This window comes from Ovis canadensis, chromosome 17 (genome assembly GCF_042477335.2).
Source record: "Ovis canadensis isolate MfBH-ARS-UI-01 breed Bighorn chromosome 17, ARS-UI_OviCan_v2, whole genome shotgun sequence".
Classification (NCBI taxonomy): domain Eukaryota; kingdom Metazoa; phylum Chordata; class Mammalia; order Artiodactyla; family Bovidae; genus Ovis; species Ovis canadensis.
In genome coordinates this window covers 12,029,139-12,050,972 of record NC_091261.1, presented here as the reverse complement: position 1 = coordinate 12,050,972, position 21,834 = coordinate 12,029,139, and the positions used below count along the sequence as shown (strand labels likewise).

Sequence of the window (21,834 nt, the reverse complement as noted above, 5' to 3'; positions counted from 1 at the left end):
TGTTTGAAAATAAATATCAACAGTAAAATAAACACCTAATGCATTTTTAATTAAGGAGGAGCTGAAAATAAGTTAAAATATTTTAAATGTCCCCAACTAAGTTCCAAAATCTTCCATCACATATCAACTAAATAAAAATGAATAAAGGATTCTCTCTTAGCATACATCCTTTCCATACTTTGAATCTTAATGGCTAACTGAACTGCTATAATATTCACTGTACAGCAACTCAATAGTCTGCAACTTTAAACATTGATATACCAGAGCCAATTCTTCTTATTCTGTCTATAAGCTGGTAGAGGGCCCCTCGTTTCTTTGATATACCATGGTCTCCAAATCCACCTTAAAGAGTAAAGGAAAATAATTAAGTTAAATTCACTGTAAATTAAAGTTCTTGTAAATAAGCAATAGTAACATGTTACACTGATTTCTCCTTGGACATCTCTTTTTATGTGGTCTTATATAATTGCATTAAAGTAATAATATCCATTAATCTTGGAAGAGGGTAAAAATTCTACAATATGTTTGGTAGGAATGAATGAAATACTGTAAAGCAATTATCCGTCAATTAAAAAAAATTTGCAACCAAAACTAAAGAGGTAGGAGAAAATCAGAGAGCAGTCTAAATGACTTTATTTGGACATCATAGCAATTGAGTCATCTATTGACAATTTAAAACATTTTTTTTTTCCACTGTGAACTTTACAACACATAGTATTATATAGGAAGAGACCCAAATTGTTCTGCTATGTTGATTGTATTCCAGCTATTTTCCCAGTGCAAACTAAATACTTTCAGATGGCAAATCAGCAAATGAAAATAAAAACACTAAAAGAGCATGAGGTATGTAAATTTTTTCTCAATGAAATTGGAAAAAGAAAAAAGCAAGTGTATAGTGTAAATTTTGCTCCAAAGCTTGGATCAAGTTTGAGACATTTCTAATAGCATATATAATGAATATTATGCATTGAAATAAATTTTGAAAATTAGTTTCTATAATTTATAAAAACCAATAACATAGCTTTTAAAAAATTCACAAGGTGAGAATCTGAAAGGATGACCAGCTGCAAAATACATTCTATTATGTTGGTGCAATTTACAATCTTTATAAAAAAGATATAAAGAATTTCATAGTTCACAATGTAGAGGAGGGGTTTGAGGATAAGAAAATATATTTTCTTGCAGCTTTAAGAACAAAGTCATAATCATAAAGCAGAACATTTGATGAAAATCCAAGTTTCTGATCCTCATTCCAGGTCTTTAACAAAATGCTCTCTTAATTTTATCACCTAGTTTGCCTTCTCCTTGAATTCTGATAGACAAATACAAAGAGTTATCACTGAGCAAACAACTAATATGATCACTAATGATATCAGAACAAGAGGTTCATGAGCCTGTGGACGAAGACAATGAGAGAGTACCAGAAATTCATGCAAACTACAATATGCTCTTGCACTTTGAGCTATTTCCTTTCAGTATCTCCTTTCCCTTTGAAATTAATTCTAAAGTGTAATTACCTAGATTGAAGCTAATAAAAAGTAATAAATATTGTTAACATACAAGCATCCTTTAGGAAATATCAATTAAGTCCGTATAAGGCAGATGAGTTAGAATGCTTGTTCACTGAATAATAGTCTGTTTAATTATTTGAATTACATGGTCACATTCTTGCTATGCTCCTTGAGAAAAATTTTTGAAATATTTTTCATTGAATATTTTAGAAAGATGAAGTAATACTTAAATGTATTCATTCCTAAGCAGCTATAGCAAACATTTTTAAAGGATGATAAAAATGTATTTGAAATAACCATTGCATAACAATTATATGGTATATTAGATAGGCCTGAAACACATAGATATAGAGAGGCTAATTTTGAGGAAAAAATAAATGTCTTAGTTAATATTAAGGTAGGTGATAAACATAAGCATATTATAGACTAGAAAAAATATTTCAAGACTGTCAAAGTCAATAATATTTTAATATTTTAGCAAGTTTGAAAATTTTTGTAGCAATATAAATAAAATTAGGCATTTTTTCTCCAAAGTAAAATACAGAATAAAAATTGTATCAAGATAATATAAAAAAATTTCAAATTTTAATTAAATTATTTTAATATGAAAACCCAAATATCTTTGAAATATTACAAGTCACATATAGGCATAATTCAAACATTGAAAACAGCTAAAACTGAAATGTCTGAAATAAGAAAATTCATAATATGTATTTATTTCTCATATATTAAAATTTCTAAAATGAAATTATATAAAACAAATATTTATGAAAAAGACAATATTTTTCAAATAAGAAATATAGTCAATGCAGTACAAACTAACAAGAAAGGGAAAAGGTAGAGTAAGAAAAAACTATAAAAAACTATAGAATTCTTTTATGATGTCAGAAATTCAGGTGAATAGTGCAAATTACTTTGAAACATGTACTTTTCACATATATATATAGAATATGTCTTTATGACAGTATGATTCTGTTTTATGCTTTTCTCTAAATAATAATTTACTTTCAAATATTAGCATTTCAGAGCTTAACTATAAATGAAGTGACAAAATATATGCTGGGTTGACCAATATATAAAATTGAAAAGCCTGAACCCCTGAAAACCATGAACAAACTTTCTGGTCAACCCAATAGTATTCATTTTCTAAATCACAGAAAATTAACACCCCTAGTGCAAAGAGAGGACAATGGACTAAATAAATCACTTTAATAAAGCATAAATCTAACAAAAATTTCAATAACCTGAGAATGTAATGTGATAAATTTAAGATTCTGCTGAGTTGTCTCATTGCTGTCTTTTTCGAAATCCACTGTTGCCGGACAGTGACAGTGTTAAGTGTGAGATAGTGTTTGCCAATAAAAATACCCTATAGGAATGTACTGGAGAAGGCAATGGCACCCCACTCCAGCACTCTTGCCTGGAAAATCCCATGGATGGAGGAGCCTGGTGGGCCACAGTCCATGGGGTTGCTAAGAATCGGACAGGACTGAGCAACTTCACTTTCACTTTTTACTTTCATGCATTGGAGGAGAAAATGGCAACCCGCTCCAGTGTTCTTGCCTGGAGAATCCCAGGAATGGGGGAGCCTGGTGTGCTGCCGTCTATGGGATCACACAGAGTTGGACACGACTGAAGCAACTTAGCATAGGAATGTCCTATCTGTGACTACACTGCAAAGCAGTTTCCTCATATATTTGGTATATGCTTCAGAAAAGACTCACTATATATAACAAAGACTAAAGCTTATTATTTTTAAGTACCATATTCATTCAAATAAATTCCTTAAGTTTTATTACCTTACATAAATTTCTCATATGTATTATTTGCATTTTGATTATGTACAATAATGTCTTTATTCTTAAAAGGGCATGCTAACCTACTTAACATTGAAAAGCTACTTTGTGTGCATGTGTGTATATGTGGTCAATTACTCAGTCGTGTCCTACTCTTTGAGGTCCTATGGACTGTACCCCGCCAGGCTCCTCAGTCTATGGAATTTTCCAGGCAAGAACACTTGCCATTTCCTACTCCAAGAGATCTTCCTGATTCAGGGACTGAACCTGCATGAGCTGGGGCTCCTGCATTGGCAAATGGATTCTTTACCACTGGTGCCACCTGGAAGCCCTATGTTGTCTGCAAGTAACTTCAAAATACTTTATATATACTTGTGCGTGCATACACACACACACACACACACACACACAGAATATGGTAAACTGAACGACTGTTGAATCTTTGAGGCTTATGGGTGTTGCCTGCATCAGCCCATCAACTTTACTATATTTTTGAAGCTTGTCAAAATACTCTCTGGAAGTTGGTGATGGACAGGGAGGCCTGCTATGCTGTAATTCATGGGGTCGCAAAGAGTTGGACTCAACTGAGCAAATGAACTGAACTGAACTGTCATAATAAAAAGTTGTGGGAAAGAAAACTGGGAAAAAAGATTTGTTAATTAACAGTAAAGAGTCTTAAGACTAAAATATATTTGTCTGCTAGATACCACAAAAGTACTATATATTTTCCATGGAATACAAGAAGGAAATAAAAATAGCATTAGCAGGAGGAGAGATGAATGAAATCAAAAAGCGTGACTGAATAAATGCTTTAGCTATAACTATAAAAAGAAATGTTACATTTTGAACCTTTAAATTTTTCTCCAAAGTAAAATACAGAATAAAAATTGTATCAAGATAATATAAAAAAATTTCAAATTTTAATTAAATTATTTTAATATGAAAACCCAAATATCTTTGAAATATTACAAGTCACATATAGGCATAATTCAAACATTGAAAACAGCTAAAACTGAAATGTCTTCCAGGTTTTCATAAAAGTTATAAAAATAGATATATAATTTTTTCTAAATATATTTGTGTATAATCAATCAAGAATAATTTACCTTCTGCATCTCAATATTCAAATGGGAGGCAACTGAGTATAATGTTTGAGAGTATGAAATTTAACCTTTCTCAGAAGTGCAGTGATTTCATGGCTGTGTGACAATAAGAAAACTATGCATGCTCAGTCACTTGCATCATATCTGACCCTTTGTGACCCTATGGGCTGTAGGCCACCAGGCCCCTCTGTCCTTGGGATTCTCTAGACAAGAATACTGGAATGGGTTGCTATGCCTTCCTCTAGGGGATCTTCTTGACTCAGGAATTGAGCCCCCATCTCCTGCACTGCAGGCAGAGTCTTTACCACTGAACCACTGGGGAAGCCCCAAGAAAAGTACATAACCTTATAAATCTCCTCCTCGTAAATCACAGTAACATCAGCAGCTACTCATTATGTGGTCATTATGAGGGTTCAAAGAGTTAACACCTGCTAAGTACTTAAGCCAGGCCTTGTAGATGGTGAACACTACAATATCTTTCTTAAACACAGTATATAATAAAGTTAAAATTATGAATTTATGAATAACATTTAAATATATAAATAGACTAATCTGTATCAAGGAAATCAAATTTGATCACCAGAACATTAAAAATGATCCAAACTGTATTTTAGCGTTTCAAGAGTATATTTTCTTCTAAATAAATGCAAACCAAGTCAAATAATCAAACGTACCTGTGGTGTGTCCAAATTTTCCAAAGGGGTTCTGTGTAAGGTCAATTGTCCTATCAATTTGAAAGATATTTAAATCTTCATCATCTAAGGCAATGTCACCCCAAAACACAGCTAAAAGAGAAAATTTCAATTAAAATACAAATTATTTAAGAGCAAAAAGCAATGCGAACAAAGCTAATTAGAAAAAAAAATGGCTAAAAATATGGAAATGTGGTCCTTATAACTGTAGAGATATTTCAGAAAATAAATGTACCTGAACGTACTGGGCCTGTTTCAGTGTAATGTGAGCCACCTGTGAAAGGATGAGATCTGCTTTTCTCACTTTGATGTTTTAGAGGAAAGGGAGAAAATCATTATTTCGAGTGAAATGATCTAAGATTTATTGGGGTGGGGGGTGGTGGTTCTTAAGGGTGTTGGTGATGGACAGGGAAGCATGGAGTGCTGTGGTTGATGGGACCACAAAGAGTCAGACAAAACTGAGTGAATGAACTGAATTGAACTTAAGGAAAGAGATTTCAGCAACCATGGCTAATTTGCAAATAAGTCAAAAAGAATGCAGACATTTACAGTAGATGGGGGAGATAAGCAATTCTTCACTGATAGGTGGAAGAAGAGGTAGTAGCAATTAAACCACGTGCTACTTTATAATTTTATAAAGTGAGGTGCAGTTGAGTCAAAAGAATATAATGCTATCATAGCAACTCATTCATTACATTTTGATTAAGTGGTAAAGTATCTTCTTTGAAGATGGTATTGCTTAAGTATCTATAAAATATATAGATTAACTCAACATTCACCTAGTCATTGCCTAATAAATGTTGACTTAATCTATATACTTAATAGATAGTTAAGCAATACCATCTTCAGAGAAGGTACTTTACCACTTTATCAAAATGTAATGAATGAGTTGCTATGATAGTATTATATTTTTTTGACTCAACTGCACCTCACTTAAGATTTCCAGGAGAAATATCAATAACCTCACACATGCAGATGACACCACCATTATGGCAGAAAGTGAAGAGGAACTAAAAAGCCTCTTGATGAAAGTGAAAGAGGAAAGTGAAAAAGTTGGCTTAAAGCTCAACATTCAGAAAACTAAGATCATGGGATCTGGTCCCATCACTTCATGGGACATAGAGGGGGAAACAGTGGAAACAGTGTCAGACTTTTTTGGGGGGGGGGGGCTCCAAAATCACTGCAGATGGTGACTGCAGCCCTGAAATTAAAAGACGCTTACGCCTTGGAAGAAAAGTTATGACCAACCTAGATAGCATATTCAAAAGCAGAGATATTACTTTGCCAACAAAGGTCCATCTCTTCAAGGCTATGGTTTTTCCAGTGGTCATGTATGGTTGTGAGAGCTGGACTGTGAAGAAAGCTGAGCGCCAAAGAATTGATGCTTTTGAAACGTGGAGTTGGAGAAGACGCTTGAGAGTCCCTTGGACTGCAAGAAGATCCAACCAGTCCATTCTGAAGGAGATCAGCCCTGGGATTTGTTTGGAAGGAATGATGCTGAAGCTGAAACTCCAGTACTTTGGCCACCTCATGCGAAGGGTTGACTCATTGGAAAAGACTCGGATGCTGGGAGGGATTGGGGGCAGGAGGAAAGGGGATGACAGAGGATGAGATGGCTGGATGGCATCACTGACTCAATGGAAGTGAGTCTGAGTGAACTCCGGGAGTCGGAGATGGACAGGGAGGCCTGGCGTGCTGCGATTCATGGGGTTGCAAAGAGTCGGACACGACTGAGCAACTGAACTGAACTGAAGACATTTGTTTGTATTTTCAGGAGCTTCAAAAACATTACTCTAATCCCAGAAATACTCTTTTATACCCAGAAGTTTAGGTTACTTAATAAAGGAAAGCTCTATAAACCATTGTGAATGAATCTGCAACTAGTGAGCAAATTATTATTTTTTAAGATCAGAAATATACATTTGCATAACGAAAAGCAGCCTCCTTGTTTATTTGAGCCCCAAAGTAGATTAATCAATTCCTTTGTACTATCAGATATCAAAATATAATAACTAGGAAATGTAGCAAATTTATGAGAGGATAAATTAATCATGAAATAGTAAAGAACTGACAAATGCCTTGGAAATTCTGAGATATTTAAATTGTTTTATTCAGATTTTTCTTCTACAACACCAAAGAGGAAAGAAGGAAATTACATTAAAAATTATAGAAGGAGTCCTATTCAATATTTTGTAATAACCTATAAAGGAAATGAACCTGAAAACATATATATATCTGATTCACCATGATTTACACCTGAAATTAACACAATATCGCAAATCAACCATATTTTATTTTTAAAAATTAATATTTCAGAAAATGATAAAATCCATTTCAAATCACTTTTATTAAATTAAAACCTAAATATATATGAATTTTAGCTATAAAAGCTATTTAATAAAATTAGTTAATTCATAAAATTAAACTTCAGTCCTGAAAGCTATATATTGCTTCTGGCTTCGATCAAAGGTTTATGATATTCTGTACTTAGTTTAGTTCACTTACACAAAACTGACATGAGATAAGGGGTTTGTTTATTTGCAAATCTAGAAAGAAAGAAAATAGAAGTTAGTTCAAGGTGGGTAATCAGTTCCATATATGAAAAAAACCTTTATTAGAATTAGAATTCTCTCATCAACATGAATCAGCTACCGATATATATGTGATTCATGTTAATGTATGGCAGAAACCATCACAATATTGTAAAGTAATTGTTCTTCAATTAAAATTAATTAATTAATTTAAAAAATAATTCTCTCATCAAACTCTGTCTTCTTTCATCCTCTTCTTTCATCATGGCCCTACTATCAACGAAATGGCAGTTTGCAAAAGTAAAGCGATGCTTGCCTGTGTGCGTGCTAACTCGCTTCAGTCGTGTCCGACTCTTTATGACCCTATGGACTATAGCCTGCCAGGTTCCTCTGTCCATGGGATTCTCCAGGCAAGAATACTGGCATCGGTTGTCACGCCCTCATCCAGGGCCTCTTCCCCCACCCAGGGATCAAACCACCATCTCTTACTTCCCGTGCATTGGAAAGTGGGTTCTTTACTACTAGTGCCAAATGGGAAGCCCAAAGGGATGCTTACTGTCTTTTAACATCAAAGAGACAAAGAAGTCTGTAGAAGACTTAATAGTGCTAAGAAACTGGTCTTGATGCCTGAAATAAAATTCAGATTCATACACATGAAGCATGAATGTCTGAGTCTTCATCATCATCCCTAAAGCCAGACATCCTAACAAAGAGATGGCTTACCTAAATAAAATATTTTGGAGTTATATAAAGACTTGTTCTTTTAAAAAAAAAAATTTGCACTTTTTGTTTCAAGATTTTTCACTCTTCTAAGTAAATAAAAGCCTGCTAGTTATTTAAATCTTCCACCATGTGTATTTACTAGGCACATAGTTGGGGACACTGAATGGCACTCTCAGTCTGCCTATTTCTTTCCAAGTGCTAGCAGACAACTAGAGACACAAAAAAAGTGCTTCTCTAACATTTTGTTTTGCCCAGGAATCACAGAAAATCTGGTTAAAATGCAGGGTCTGATTTACTACCTCTGTGGAGTGATCTTCAGTTCAGTTCAGTTCAGTTGCTCAGTTGTGTCCGACTCTCTATGACCTCAAGGACTGGAGCATGCCAGGCTTCCCTGGCCATCAAAACTCCTGGAGCTTGCTCAAACTCATGTACATAAGTCAGTGATGCGATCCAACCTTCTCATCCTCTGTTGTCCCCTTCTCCTGTCTTCAATCATTCCCAGCATCAGGGTCTTTCCCAGTGAGTCAGTTTTTTGCATCAGGTGGCCACACTATTGGAGATTCAGCTTCAGCATCATTCCTTCCAAAGAACATTCAGGACTGATTTCCTTTAGGATTGCCTGGCTTGATCTCCTTGCAGTCCAAGGGACTCTCAAGAGTCTTCTCCAACACCACAGTTCAAAAGCATCAATTCCTTGACACTCAGCTTTCTTTTCAGTCCAACTCTCACATCCATATGTGATTACTGGGAAAACCATAGCTTTGACTAGATGGACATTTGTCGGCAAAGTAATGTCTCTGCTTTTTAAGATGCTGTCTAGGTTGGTCATAGCTTTTCTTCTAAGAACCAAGCGTCTTTTAATTTCATGGCTGCAGTCACCATCTGTAGTGATTTTACAGCAGAAGAAAATAAAGTCTGTCATTGTTTCCCCATATATTTGCCATGAAGTGATGGGACCAGACGGCATCATCTTAGTTTTTTGAATGCTGAGTTTTAAGCCAAGTTTTCATCTCTCTTCTTTCATTTACATCAAGAGGCTCTTTAGTTCCTTTTCACTTCCTGTCATAAGGGAGGTATCATCTGTATATCTGAGGGTATTGATATTTTTCCCAGCAATCTTGATTCCAGCTTGTGCTTCATCCAGTCTGGCATTTTGCATGATGTACTCTGCATAGAAGTTAAATAAGCAGGGTGACAATGGCCTTGACATATTCCTTTCCAAATTTGGAACCAGTCTGTTATTCCATGTCCAGTTCTAACTGTTGCTTCTTAACCTGCATACAGATTTCTCAGGAGGCAGGTCAGGTGGTCTGAGATTCCCATCTCTTTCAGAATTTTCCACAGTTTGTTGTGATCCACACAGTCAAAGGCTTTGGTGTAATCAATAAAGTAGAAGTAGATGTTTTTCTGGAACTCTCTTGCTTTTTCTATGATCCAACGGATGTTGGCAACTTGATCTCTGGTTCCTCTGCCTTTTCTAAATCCAGCTTGAACACTTGAAAATTCCAGATTGACATACTTTAGAGGCCTGGCTTGGAGAATCTTGAGCATTACTTTACTAGCACGTGAGATGAGTGCAGTTGTGCAGTAGTTTGAACATTCTTTGGCACTGGCTTTCTTTGAAATTGGAATGAAAACTGACCTTTTCCTGCCCTGTGGCCACTGCTGAGTTTTCCAAATGTGCTGGCATATTGAGTGTGGCACTTTCACAGCATCATCTTTCAGGATTTGAAAGAGCTCAACTGGAATTCCATCACCTCCACAAGTTTTATTCATAGTGATGCTGCCTAAGGCCCACTTGACTTCACATTTCACGGTGTCTGGCTCTAGGTGAGTGATCACACCATCGTGGTTATCTGGGTCATGAAGACCATTTTTGTACAGTTTTTATGTGTATACTTGCTACCTCTTCTTAATATCTCCTGCTTCTGTTAGGTCCATACCATTACTGTCATTTATTGTGCTTATTTTTGAATGAAATGTTCCCTTTGTGTCTCTAATTTTCTTGAAGAGATCTCTAATCTTTCCCATTCTATTGTTTTCCCCTATTTCTTTGCATTGATCATTGATAAAGGCTTTCTTATCTCTCCTTGCTATTCTTTGGAACTCTGCATTCAAATGGGTATGTCTTTCCTTTTTTCCTTTGCCTTTCACTTCTCTTCCTTTCTCAGGTATTTGTAAGGCTTCCTCAAACAACCGTTTTGCCTTTTTGTATTTGTTTTTCTTGGGGATGATCTTGATCACTGCCTCCTATAAAATGTCACGAACCTCTGTTCATAGTTATTCAGGCAATCTGTTTATCATATCTAATCCCTTGAATCTATTTGCCAGTTCCACTGTGTAATCATAAGGGATTTGATTTAAGTTATACCTGAATGGTCTAGTGGTTTTCCCTACTTTCTTCAATTTAAGTCTGAATTTGGCAATAAGAAGTTCATGATCTGAACCACAGTCTGCTCCTGGTCTTGTTTTTGCTGACTGTATAGAGCTTCTCCGTTTTGGCTGCAAAGAATATAATCAATCTGATTTCGGTATTGATGATCTGGTGATGTCCACGTGTAGAGTCTTCTCTTGTGTTGTTGGAAGAGGGTGTTTGCTATGACCAGTGCATTCTTTCAGCAAAACTCTGTTGGCCTTTGCCCTGCTGCATTTTGTACTTCAAGGCCATATTTGCTTGTTACTCCAGGTATCTCTTAATTTCCTAGTTTTGCATTCCAGTCCCCTATAATGGAAATGACATCTTTTTGGGGTGTTAGTTCTAGAAGGTCTTAGAAGTCTTTATACAACCATTCAACTTCAGCTTCTTCAGCATAGATTGGGGCATAGGCTTGGATTACTGTGCTATTGAATGGTTTGCTTTGGAAATGAACACAGATCATTCTGTCATTTTTGAGATTGCATCCAAGTACTGCATTTCAGACTCTTTTGTTGACTATGAGGGCTACTCCATTTCTTCTTATATCTATATTTTTAACAAGCTCCCATTATCACAAATAATTATCACCTTCTTTTTATTACTTTTATTTTTTCTACAAGTATAAATTTTATTCCTCTGAATCAACTGGTTGACTTTAGAGCATAAACATTCAACCAAGTAAAATGCATTTTGTCTGTACCACATTTATATAATTTGAGTAATAATAAAGTAAAACTCAAATGTTTTAGATTTTTATTTCCTTGTAATGACTTTTCACATGCAACAGGATTCATGTCTTGATGGATTATATCAAACAACGATCAGCAGTCCAAGTTGATACAACACCTTAGAGAAGAAAAAACTTCCCTGGTGGCTCAGTCGGTAAAGAATCTGCCCACAATGCAGGAGATCCAGGTTTGATTCCTGGGTTGGGAAGGTCCCCTAGAGAACGAAACGGCTACCCACTCCAGTATTCTTCCCAGGAAAATGCAACAGACAAAGGAGCCTGATGGGTTACAGTCCACAGGGTCGCAAAGAGTCAGACAGGATTGAGCGACTAAACCCCCGCCACGCGGGAGGAAGTGACGTAAGACCAGACCAAATTCACAAAGAGACGAAACTGCTCTGGAATACATAAGCCCATCTTTTATTGATTGCTTTTTTTCCTGAGCTAATATTTTCAGTAGCTTTGCAGTTCTTAATATGCAGTGAAGTGATTCAGAAGAAGACAAATATTTCTTTGCGAACAATCAATAGTGAGTGACTAAGCCTATTCATTTCCGTGTAGACTTGATATACTATAGACCTTATAACCGTATATATCTTTAAATCTTGATGTTATCAACAGCAACAAAAAATGGACATCTTAGAATTTCCAACCTATCACATAGTTTAAAATGCACAATTACTTCCGTTTTGGCACACATTTGAATGTTTCTTTAACTCACCTTCCGCTTCAGTCTATGTCTTGTGCAAGCGTGAGTGCTAAGTCAGTTCAGTCCTATCTGACTCTTTGCAACCTTATGGACTGTAACCTGCCAGGCTCCTCTGTCCATGGGATTCTGAAGGCAAGAATACTAGAATACTAAGTGCCCTCTTCCAGGAGAATCTTCCAGACTCAAGGATCAAACCCACACTCTTTTATGTTTCCTGCTCTCACAGGTGGATTCAGTTACCACTAGCAACACATGGGAAGCCCCTAAGTGTCTTATTTCATGTTAAACATTTACTTATGCATTGGCATAGTGAAATAAATGATGAAAATTTATATTAATGACAATAACATTACAATTTGCATTGTAATCAAACATATATTTTTATATAGACTCCAAGATATTTGTAATTCTTGAGTATACTTTTGAGCCTTTTGTTTTTCTATGATATTTTCTATTTATTTTACATCAAAAAACATAAACTGAAGAGAAATATTTTTGAATTATAAATTATCAATCATTAGCCCATTTAATACAGTGATTTGTGTTCAGTGAGATCAGAGACAGAAATTAATACAAAAAACTTATTCTAGATTATGATATTAGGGAAATAGTACAATTAGAATATTTATTATCTGGAATTCTGCTCAGATTCTTATGATCAAAAAATTGGGTTGTAGCTAACCAATAGGCCAAAATAAAATGTCAAAAAGTACAATTTTGACATTACATGGAAAACCTCAGATTTTGTTTTTCCCCTGAAGGCTATTTGTATTCATTGTACTACAAACATTTTTTAATCAGAGACCAAAAAAGGAAAAAAAAAAAAAAAGAGCTTTTACTGCAGTTCACAGAGTAAATACATTTTATAAAGAATATAAAGTGAGAATAAGCAAGCCAATGTTGTAATTCCCTATACTCTAGTTTTAAGTGATGTCTCTTTCACCAACTTTCTGATTCTGTAGCAAGCTACAGTCCTTCAATTCTGAAGCTGAGGTCCAGGGACCAGCTTTAAGGAGACTTTAAGTCTATGATTTCCTAAAAGCTGTATGCAAAAAAAAAAAAGTTTATAAACACAGTCACCACATGTTTTTCAGAGAAGAGGTCCACAGCAGATTGTCAAAAGGTATCACACAAGGTAAAGCACCACTTGTTGCTGTTGGTTAAGAGCCAGTACTTTAGACAAAAGCAAAGCCTTTCCATGCACTTGGGAGAGATACTCCCAAGTGCACTGAACAGCCTTAAGAAAATTAATATATTTTCTTGATAGCTGATTACTACTTGGGAATGCACTGTAGTAGACAAGATGATAGAGTATCCTCAGACATTACTTACAGAAAGTTCTCCTAGAAATCCCCTCTCCTCACTTAACCCCATTAGGTGTTTCATCTGCTTCCATGTCCTGCTTGTCTTGCCAACACACAAGATTTCATAACATGTTTTCAATTGTCAGATTCTTCAATTTAATTTTGAAAATACCACAGGAAGCATTGTTGCTTATCTTTAAATACTCATTGCCAGCCTGACATAAAGTAGGTCCTCAGTATATGTTTTGAGGCACAAAAGATGTGAATAAGTAAGTGAATTGGGGTATAGTTATATATAACAAAAATGAGGCAAGGAATGTGGTATAACTCACAAATTTGCCTTATGACTCAAAATACTAGATTTCAATCATTCCAAAGAATATTTCAAATCATTTCAATCCAGAGTGAATTACTATTTTATACTTTAAAGAAAAAAAGGCATCTGTCTTTCTTTTTTATTCCAGTAATATATATTATTAAATGTAGTTATGGGAAATGTATCCTTTTTTTTTTTTTCTAAACACCACACTTGCAAGTTCAGGAAATACATGACTGAACTAACAGATCAGTTATCTTGAGACATATAGGATTTGGAGAGATTGTTTAAAGATTCAACAATAGCCAAGAGGATTGCTTATTATGCTTTATCAGTTTAAACTTTATGTTGTTATTGATACTGGATTTAGGGAGGAAGAATGATATCATGTGAAAACTGGCAAAACACAACTGCTTGACAAAACTGCTCTGGCTGCTCTAGGCTAAAATAAAGGCCTAGTGAAAATTTCCTCAGACAAGGGCAACAGTGAAGGCTTAAAAGTCAACTATTTTTACATGATTGACAACCATTAAGCATATTCCCAAGGAAAAGTAAGACTTGGCAAAAGTTCCAATATATACATTTTGGAGACAATATTACATTACTCAAAAAAGTAAACAACTTTTTGGTGGCATTTCATATACACAGAATAAAAATGTTCCCCAAAATGACAAACATGAAATTTAATTTAAGTTCCAGTTTGGGAAGCAATTATCTAATATTTTTAAAGCTCTTGATACAATATAAATATAAAGATATATTTTTATGTAGACTTAGAAATGATCTTCAAAAAATAAGAAAAAAATTTTTTCACATAGTACATTTCTTTCTTAAATTTCTAATAATAAGAAAGTATTTATAGTCCAATTACTTTAGTGACTATTTATTTTAAAAAATCATATACATAACTTTATTTAAGATATAAGGGTTATATCCCAAGATCTGCATTTTAAATTATATCATATACTATCACATAAGCTGAAAAAAGTCATCCAATCTACAAAAAGGGTGATGTAATGAAGTACAAATGCTGAGTCATATAAAATGGCTTACTCGTCCTTCTCTAATAAACTGGATTTAAAGGTCCTTTTGTATAACATAACTCTAATTTGCCACCTTAAAACAAGGTGCCTCAATGGACCAAAAACAGATGTTTGGAGGGAGAGGGTGTAGTACAATACGAAAAGCTAACTGTTTGGGTCATTATTAAAAAAAAAAAAAAATTGTCCAAACATACTCCTAATTTAGATGTTACTTTAAAGAACACAAAACTGCTGCTGCAGTTAAACACAAAGTTTGATTTTTTCTTGAATCAGGAAACAAACTACAATCTAAGCACAAAATCAAATAAAATCTAAGCACAAAATCTGAAATGTAAAACAAATAAGTACACACACACACACCCCATGCAAAGAATATTCCTCCAGAATATGGAGACATTTGGTAATAATGTCACTTTTTAAGATATTAATGATTTTCAGAATGAATCTAGATTAATCAATATAATCTGAACACAGAAGAGAAATAGCAATTAACCTTTTAAAAATATTTTTCTTTTTAAAACTATTTTTAAAATTGTTTAAATGCAATGTTACAATATGGATGTGATTAATGCTAAATTTGAAAATAAATATATCTTCTTTTTTAAGTCAGAAAGCAAAAGTTTTCCCACAGCAAAAGATCCACCAAAATACTATGTCAATCTGTGTTTATAGCCCACAGTGCCCAGGGATAGCGTTTCTCAGGAAATTTTTTAAATGTCACCCACACCACAAATACTCATTCTGAAGTTTTTGACTCAAAAGGAAAAACACTGACAGAAGAGTACTTTGATCAAGAAATGTAAAAAATAATGTTGAAACTATTGTATGGCCTAATGTTTTCTGTCATGAGCCTTAAAATGGATTATTATAGCTCATATTTTTTAAACAAACTGTCATTATCTTACTGTACAAATAATGATTATATTTATAATCAACCATTACCAAGATTTGGCTGATTTCTATTTCCCACGTCCTCCATCTTATAACAATAGAGTTAAAATCTGTGTTTTCTTACCTTAGGCTTATAATTGTCTACATTTGTGGTAGTCTAGGAGTCACTCTGATGCTTCTTTTTAAATTCATTTAAAATTTTAAGTTAATTTTGTTCATTTTCCAAATGTTGACCTTAGTTCTTTGAATAAATTTTGATGTCTTCCTGCTAGAAAGAGCATTCATGAAAATGCTATTTTCTATGTTCTAACTATGTTTTATTCACTGGCTGGTCACTTTTTAACAAAAAATATAATTTTTTTTTCTCATTTTTCCCAATTTTGTTAGTGGTAGACTTCCCTTGTGCCTCAGCTGGTAAAGAACCTGCCTGCAATGCGGGAGACCTCGGCTTAATCCCTGGGTTGCAAAGATTCCCTGGAGAAGGGAAAGACTACCCGCTCCAGTATTCTGGCCTGGAGAATTCTCAGAGTCAGATGCAACTTTCACTTTCACTTTTCACTTTCACTTTTCATGTTCACCATTATAATAGGTTAAAAGAGAAACATGTTGCATTACAACTTTTCCAGCTATTATTCATCTTTGCAAAAGATATCCTCCAGAGCACAAGTTAAAGGTTGGAGTCTTTTTTCTTTGCTTAATTTATGCCATCGCACAGCTCTCAAGTCAACATGGGCTCAGTGAAAAACCTTCACAAAATTTAAAAGCTCATTGAGGTGAGGTGAGGTGAGGTGAGTTGAAGTCGCTCAGTCGTGTCCGACTGTTTGCGACCCCGTGGACTGTAGCCTGCCAGGATCCTCTGTCCATGGGATTCTCCAGGCAAGAATACTGGAGTGGGTTACCATTTCCTTCTCCAGTTTTTTTTTTTTTTTTAAAGCTCATTGACATCCTAAATATTTGACTTTATACTGATTTCATTTTCTTCTCTTCATAATCTCAGAGACCTTCAACAATTGAAAGGATAATTAAAGAGAACTTTATTCACACTGAAACAAGCAAAAGCTTGAACTCTCTGTGAAATATCCCTCAGTTCAGTTCAGTTCAGTTCAGTGGATCAGTCGTGTCCGACTCTTTGTAACCCCATGAATCTCAGCACTCCAGGCCTCCCTGTTCATCACCATCTCCCGGAGTTCACTCAGACTCACATCATTGAGTCGGTGATGCCATCAGCCATCTCGTCGTCTGTCGTCCCGTTTTCCTCCTGCCCCCAATCCCTCCCAGCATCAGAGTCTTTTCCAATAAGTAAACTCTTCGCATGAGGTGGCCAAAGTATTGGAGTTTCAGCTTTAGAATCATTTCTTCCAAAGACCACCCAGGGATGATCTCCTTTAGAATGGACTGGTTCGATCTCCTTGCAGTCCAAGGGACTCTCAAAAGTCTTCTCCAACACCATAGTTCAAAAGCATCAGTTCTTCGGCACTCAGCTTTCTTCACAGTCCAACTCTCACAACCGTACATGACCACAGGAAAAACCATAGCCTTGAAGACACGGACCTTTGTTGGCAAAGTAATGTCTCTGCTTTTCAACATGCTATCTAGGTTGATCATAACTTTTCTTCCAAGGAGTAAGCATCTTTTAATTTCATGGCTGCAGTCATCATCTGCAGTAATTTTGGAGCCCAACAAAATAATGTCTGACACTGTTTCCACTGTTTCCCATGAAGTGATGGGACCGGATGCCATGATCTTAGTTTTCTGAATGTTGAGCTTTAAGCCAACTTTTTCACTCTCCTCTTTCACTTTCATCAAGAGGCTTTTTAGTTCCTCTTCACTTTCTGCCATAAGGGTGATGCCATCTGCATATCTGAGGTTATTCATATTTCTCCCAGCAATCTTGATTCCAGCTTGTGCTTCTTCCAGCCCAGCGTTTCTCATGATGTACTCTGCATATAAGTTAAGTAAGCAGGGTGACAATATATAGCCTTGACCTACTCCTTTTCCTATTTGAAACCAGTCTGTTGTTCCATGTCCAGTTCTAACTGTTACTACCTGACCTGCATATGGTTTCTCAAGAGGCAAGTCAGGTGGTCTGGTATTCCCATCTCTTTCAGAATTTCCACAGTTTATTGTGATCCACACAGTCAAAGGCTTTGGCATAGTCAATAAAGCAGAAATAGTTGTTTTTCTGGAACTCTCTTGCTTTTTCCATGATCCAGCAGATGTTGGCTATTTGATCTCTGGTTCCTCTGCCTTTTCTAAAACCAGCTTGAACATCAGGGAGTTCACAGTTCATGTATTGCAGAAGCCTGGCTTGGAGAATTTTGAGCATTACTTTACTAGCGTGTGAGATGAGTGCAATTGTGCAGTAGTGTGAGCATTCTTTGGCTTTGCCTTTCTTTGGGATTGGAATGAAAACTGACTTTTTCCAGTCCTGTGGCTACTGCTGAGTTTTCCAAATTTGCTGGCATATTGAGTGCAGCACTTTGACAGTGTCATCTTTCAGGATTTGAAATAGCTCAACTGGAATGCCATCACCTCCACTAGCTTTGTTCGTAGTGATGCTTTCTAAGGCCCACTTGACTTCACATTCCAGGATGTCTGGCTATAGGTGATACCAATACCGTACCATACCATCGTGATTATCCGGGTCGTGAAGATCTTTTTTGTACAGTTCTTCTGTGTATTCTTGCCACCTCTTCTTAATATCTTCTGCTTCTGTTAGGTCCATACCACTTCTTTCCTATATCGAGCCCATCTTTGCATGAAATGTTCCTTTGCTATCTCTAATTTTCTTGAAGAGATCTCTAGTCTTTACCATTCTGTTGTTTTCCTCTATTTCTCTAGTCAATACTATTTCAAACATTATAAAGTTTCCATAATGCATCATTAATTTATATTGATATTAAATGTATGGTACATAATGTTAATAAAGCGCCCTTTTCAATACTATTCTAGTTGAGCCTTAGCATATTCTAGGATATACATTCATATTACTAGCCTGCCAATAAAATTTACATTTTTTAAAAAAACTTACCATCTCTTATTGTCCATCATTTTATACTATATCCCTTTACCTGATTTGGGAGTTATTGGCATTAACTTTAGGTAATATTTTAGAAATAAAAGATTCTAAATGAGAAGCATTGTCTGTCTAAAAATTTCAATTTGAGGTGATGCTGATGTGGTTCACCCCCATGTGAACTACATCAGGGTCTCATATAGCAAACAAAGAGATGGGCGGGGTTTTTCTTTTCTGATATAGAGAAACAAGGATGGCCTGAATTGGCATAGGAGATGGTGTGCTTTATTCACAAATGCAAGTGATGTACGCAAGAAGTAGTATGAAACTACTGGGGAGAAAAAGCAGTCAATTATAGCTTGCATGTTGGAAGGAAAAAACCACCCCAGACTCTGCTTAATATCTAATTTTAACTTTGTTATTACTGAATAATCTGTCCGTAATGCTTCAAGTCTTGTTTTAGATAAAAATTTAGAAGGAAATAGATGATGAAATGTAAAACAAAATACATGCATACTAGATAAATAAAATCTTTATCAAGGCCAAAAGAAATAATTATTTAAATTTAAATGTTAAATAACTATGAGAATAAATATACAGCTAAATTGTTTCGATTTAAATATTTGGAACTGGTGTAAGTTTTAGCTAATATAAATTGGGAAACTGGCCATTAAATCCTTCAATTTCTCTTTTTATTAAGAGAATAACTTAGAATTTAAATAAACTACAATTGTGTATCATGAGCAAAAATTATATATTTAATTTTGGGAAAAAGAATTCAGTTGAAAAACATTTATTAACTTTAATAAAGTCATTACAATCTTATAAAACAAATGACTGTCTGAAAAATGCAAAGGAAGTTTATAAATAAATCTGTATTTTCACTATCCCCACATATTTCTTTGACATCATATTTTACATGATTTTGTTTAAGTGTATCCTTAAACTGCTTATTGTGGATATAAGTGATTTCACTAACTTTGTCTTTAATCTTCCTTTTAGATTTAAAAGTAGATAATATACTATATTCGCCATATATTTATTTCAATGAGGTTTTTCTTTTTTTAAATGTTCATAATTTATTTCATCAACATAAAATAAGCATATACATGATTACATGGAGACTAAATAACATGTTATTCTAACAATAATGGGTCAATGACAAAATCAAAGAGGAAATTTAAAAATACCTTGAGACAAAGAACACACAACCATACAAAATCTATGCGATGAACAAAGGCAGTTATTTCAGAGAAGTTCATAGCAATACAGGCCTTCTTCAAAAAACAAGAAAAATCTCAAATATATAATCTAATCCACCACTTAAAAATCATTAGAAAAAGAACAAACAAAACTTACAGTGAGCAAAAAGAAGGAAATAAAAGATCACAAGAGATAAATAAAGTAGAGACGAAATAAAATAGAGAAAAAATCAATAGTTTTTGATTGTAAAAAAAAAAAAAATCAAGACTTTCCAAGATAGTAGCAGGGCAGGAGAATATAGAGTTCATTTCTCCCCACAGATACATCAAGAACACCTCAAAAATGGAAAAATTCTCACAGAGCACTTGCTGAATACTAGCAGAGGACTTCAAACACATAAAAGGAAATGAATGATTCCCATATAACCAGGCAGGATGAAAGGCAGAAGGGAAAAGGAAGAGGAGAGGAGGCAGGATGAGGTCTTTACTTCTGGAAGGAAGCTGAAAGTGAGAGAGGATTTTTACATCTGGAGAAGTCCCTTCACCAGTAAGGGGATCAGCTGAGACAGAAGGGGTGTTTCAGGGGCTTGGAAAAGAGCAGGGCACCTGGCCTGGGGCTGCCAGACAGAGTGAGGTCTGCACAGATGGTTCCTGCTACCGCCCAGCGCACCCCAGCCTGAGATGGGCGTCTGCGGGTGCACACAGGGTCTGGGTGCTGGGATCTGCAATTTGGAGAGCCAGCCCAGGAAGCAGACTGGTGGTGGCAGTGAAAAGACAGCATGAGGTGACAGGACTGAGGAGCTCTGCAGCAGGGGGTGCTTGGGGGAAGCATGGACCACGGCAGAGGCAAAGCCCAGATGCCAAGTGACATGCGAAGGGCGGGGCTGCCGTCACAGCCTCTCTTGGTGCTCTGGCGCTTGTCTCTGCAGGCACTAAGGAGGGCTCCCATTGGAGCCAGGCCATGAGCCCTTGCCGTTGCCTCCTTCCCCTCCCTACTTGGGTACCTTGTTTGCCTCAGTGCTCCCCTAGAAGTTCAAATGTTCAGATTGCTACTCCAGAACCCTCTCACCTGGGTGGCCTGCTTGCCCTGTTCTTTGCCTTGTCTCCCTCCTGCCTGATGGGACAGGGTGCTCGGCAACTCTAGAGCAGACTCCATTGGGAGGAACACATGCAGAGGTGGGGCTGAAACCACAGCTAAGCCTAGGGGCTATGTAACTAGGGAAGAAGAGCTGAAATCTCTCCTAGAAGGTGTGTGAACTGCGAGTTACGACTCTGCAGATGGCTTCCTAAATTCATCACCTGCAAAACACCAAAAGGACAGCAAATGCTCCTGCAGCTGGGGTGGGTCTGCTTTAGCAGCTGTGGGACCTGTGGGTACATATGCACAGAGGTTGAGCCAGGCCAAACTCTGAGCTGGCTATAGCTCCCACAGCAGGTCCAGGTGCACGAATACTGCAGTCCTGAGGCCTGAAGTCAATGCGTATGAGCTAGTGGCCTGGTGAAAACAACACCTGAGAGTCACCGGGCCAACAGACAGCACAACCACAGTTAGTTACACTGGGACCGAGACCAGTGCCAACAACAGTGTACTTTGTGAGCCCACACCATAGGCTGAAAGGGGACACAACAGAGCATGTTCACAGGTGAACAACTCCAGTTGAGGAATATTCAGTGACTTCTTTCCCAGTGGGAGTGTTCCAATCCTGCCTAGCTCACACTACACATCAGAAATACAGCTAAGAAAAAAATGGAGGGACCGATACTCACAGATGGTGACTGCAGCCATGAAATTAAAAGACACTTTTCCTTGGAAGAAAAGCAACGACAAACCTAGACAGCATATTAAAAAGCAGC

The 21,834-nt window shown here is 36.1% G+C and overlaps 1 protein-coding gene across 2 annotated transcripts in view; it reads right to left on the bottom strand.

Annotated features, from left to right (window-relative positions):
- TLL1 (tolloid like 1) overlaps nucleotides 1–21,834 on the bottom strand; it is a 314,692-nt gene that overhangs the window by 164,913 nt on the left and 127,945 nt on the right. For both annotated transcript variants that reach the window (XM_069556609.1, XM_069556608.1), the window contains 2 exons: nucleotides 5,085–5,195; nucleotides 262–342 (listed from right to left, as the gene is read on the bottom strand). In XM_069556609.1, the coding sequence (XP_069412710.1) occupies nucleotides 262–342; nucleotides 5,085–5,195 (192 nt within the window). The remainder of the gene's footprint in view (nucleotides 1–261; nucleotides 343–5,084; nucleotides 5,196–21,834) is intronic.